Source organism: Penaeus vannamei, unplaced genomic scaffold, assembly GCF_042767895.1.
Source record: "Penaeus vannamei isolate JL-2024 unplaced genomic scaffold, ASM4276789v1 unanchor118, whole genome shotgun sequence".
In the NCBI taxonomy this organism is placed as follows: domain Eukaryota; kingdom Metazoa; phylum Arthropoda; class Malacostraca; order Decapoda; family Penaeidae; genus Penaeus; species Penaeus vannamei.
Genome location: NW_027213122.1, coordinates 20,001 through 22,500, shown reverse-complemented (window position 1 = coordinate 22,500; position 2,500 = coordinate 20,001). Strand labels below are relative to the sequence as shown.

Genomic DNA, 2,500 nt, shown 5'->3' with positions numbered 1-2,500 from the left:
CAAACACACACACAGTCACACAGCCACAAAACACACACACACACACACAGCCACAAAACACACACAGCCACAAAACACACACACAAACACACACACACACACACACACTCGAAAACAGTCCCTCCCTCTCACACCTCCGACGTGACGGTGGAGCTGAAGGTGGCGTTGTCGAAGTCCCACTCGGTGCATTTTCCCTCCTCGACCTCTCCTCCCGTCACAGGGTCCTCGGCAGAATAGGTACACCTGGAATCCGAGTGGAGGCGTGAATGGGCGGTGTGGATAGGGCGTTGATGGACAGGGATTGATTGGAGTTATTAGAGTTGATTAGGATGGCTGATTGGTTTTGTTTCTTTGAGTGGATGGAGGTAATGGTAAGTGCAGGGTAGATGATGGATATGTATATGTATATATATATATATATATATATATATATATATATATATATATATATATATATATATATATATATATACATTATCTACCAGTGTATACACACACACACACAAACACACATACTCACACACACACACACATAAACACACACACGCACATGCACACACACACACACACACACACACACACACACACACACACAAACACAAACAAACGCACACACACACATGAACGCACCCCCACCTCCCCAAACGCACACACAAATGCCACTAAACCTTTTAACAAACATCCCGAATTATGTTCATCCCAAAGAAAAGAAAAACCAACCAATTCACACCACGCTGTCCCTATTACCATGTAGATATGCGGCCGGTTTATTTAAAATTGTGCAAGGCCCAACCCAATAAATGTTCACATATACGGATTTGCACATATACGGAAATAAATGCATATCTATCAGTCTAGACATGCACATCTACCCGATAGATAGATAAATGCATATCAGATAAATAAACAGATATACATTTATATCTGTGTATAGGCATGTCCGCATATATGAACATTCACGGGTCGGACCTCGCACAACGAACCGGTTTTTTCCCATGACATGATCCGTTAAATGGAACTCTTTCTTGATTTCGCAACACTGAAATTACCCATAACATAATCGTTAAAGCTAAACGGTGGTCACTTCTATGTATTTTGAGATCAGTAACCACAACATGGGCCATATACTAACACATACTAACACTTGAGCCATATACTAACACTTGGGACATATACTAACACATACTAACACTTGGGACATATACTAACACATACTAACACTTGGGACATATACTAACACATACTAACACTTGGGACATATACTAACACATACTAACACTTGGGACATATACTAACACATACTAACACTTGGGACATATACTAACACATACTAACACTTGGGACATATACTAACACTAGGGCCATATACTAACACATACTAACACTTGGGCCATATACTAACACATACTAACACTTGGGCCATATACTAACACATACTAACACTTGGGCCATATCCTAACACATACTAACACCTGGGCCATATACTAACACAAACCAACACTTGGGCCATATACTAACACTAGGGCCATATTCTAACACATACTAACACGGGTCATATACTAACACTTGGGTCATATACTAACACTAGGGCCATATACTAACACATACTAACACTTGGGACATATCCTAACACATACTAACACCTGGGACATATACTACTACAAAACCGAAGGATACTTAAGGATGCTCTATTCCCACAAATACCACACATCCGTCACCTCGAATCACTCCTGGCGGTGGGTCTAACAGTGAGGGCAAACCAGCAATAGAGAATAATTTAACAAGTCATTTCCTATCGTTGTTGTTCCTGTGTCTCTTCACTCTTCACACTCCATCTTTTATGCATGCAATGTGTATATCAGTCTATGTCTGTCTTCCTGAACCGTATTCGTGGCGACAGATGTAGAAAAGGTATGATTGAGAATGAATATCTTCACAGTACAATAAATATATGTATATATGTATATATATATATATATATATATATATATATATATATATATATATATATATATATATATATATATACTGGGCACACACACAAACATATAATATACATATGTATATATGTGCGAAAAATTACATCAAACAAACAAATATCCACATATATGTAAATACAAGCAAAGCAAAAATTGAAGAATAAATACATACAAAAAATACATAATCAAACAATCATACAAACAAGTATAGAGTCAAACAAGTTCACAAACTAATACAAAGACAAACATCCAAACACAAATTAATCAAACAAATAAACACGAACAAATACACAGTCAAACAAATAAACACGCACAAACAAATTCGCAATCAAACAAATGCACAATCAAGAAGCAAAGAAAAAACCATACACAAACAAAAAAAATACACACAAACAAACGAAGACACTTACACATACATACACAAAGAAAAGACATACATACACAAACAAACAAAAACACAAACAAACACCCACACCCACCTACCTTCCCACACCCACACGCGAATACGTGTCTACACCCCC

The 2,500-nt window shown here is 37.6% G+C and overlaps 1 protein-coding gene across 2 annotated transcripts in view; it reads right to left on the bottom strand.

The window, feature by feature from the left end:
- Positions 1–2,500, bottom strand: part of LOC113800931 (organic cation transporter protein) — a 23,773-nt gene that overhangs the window by 16,779 nt on the left and 4,494 nt on the right. For both annotated transcript variants that reach the window (XM_070119373.1, XM_070119374.1), the window contains exon 5: positions 135–243. In XM_070119373.1, the coding sequence (XP_069975474.1) occupies positions 135–243 (109 nt within the window). The remainder of the gene's footprint in view (positions 1–134; positions 244–2,500) is intronic.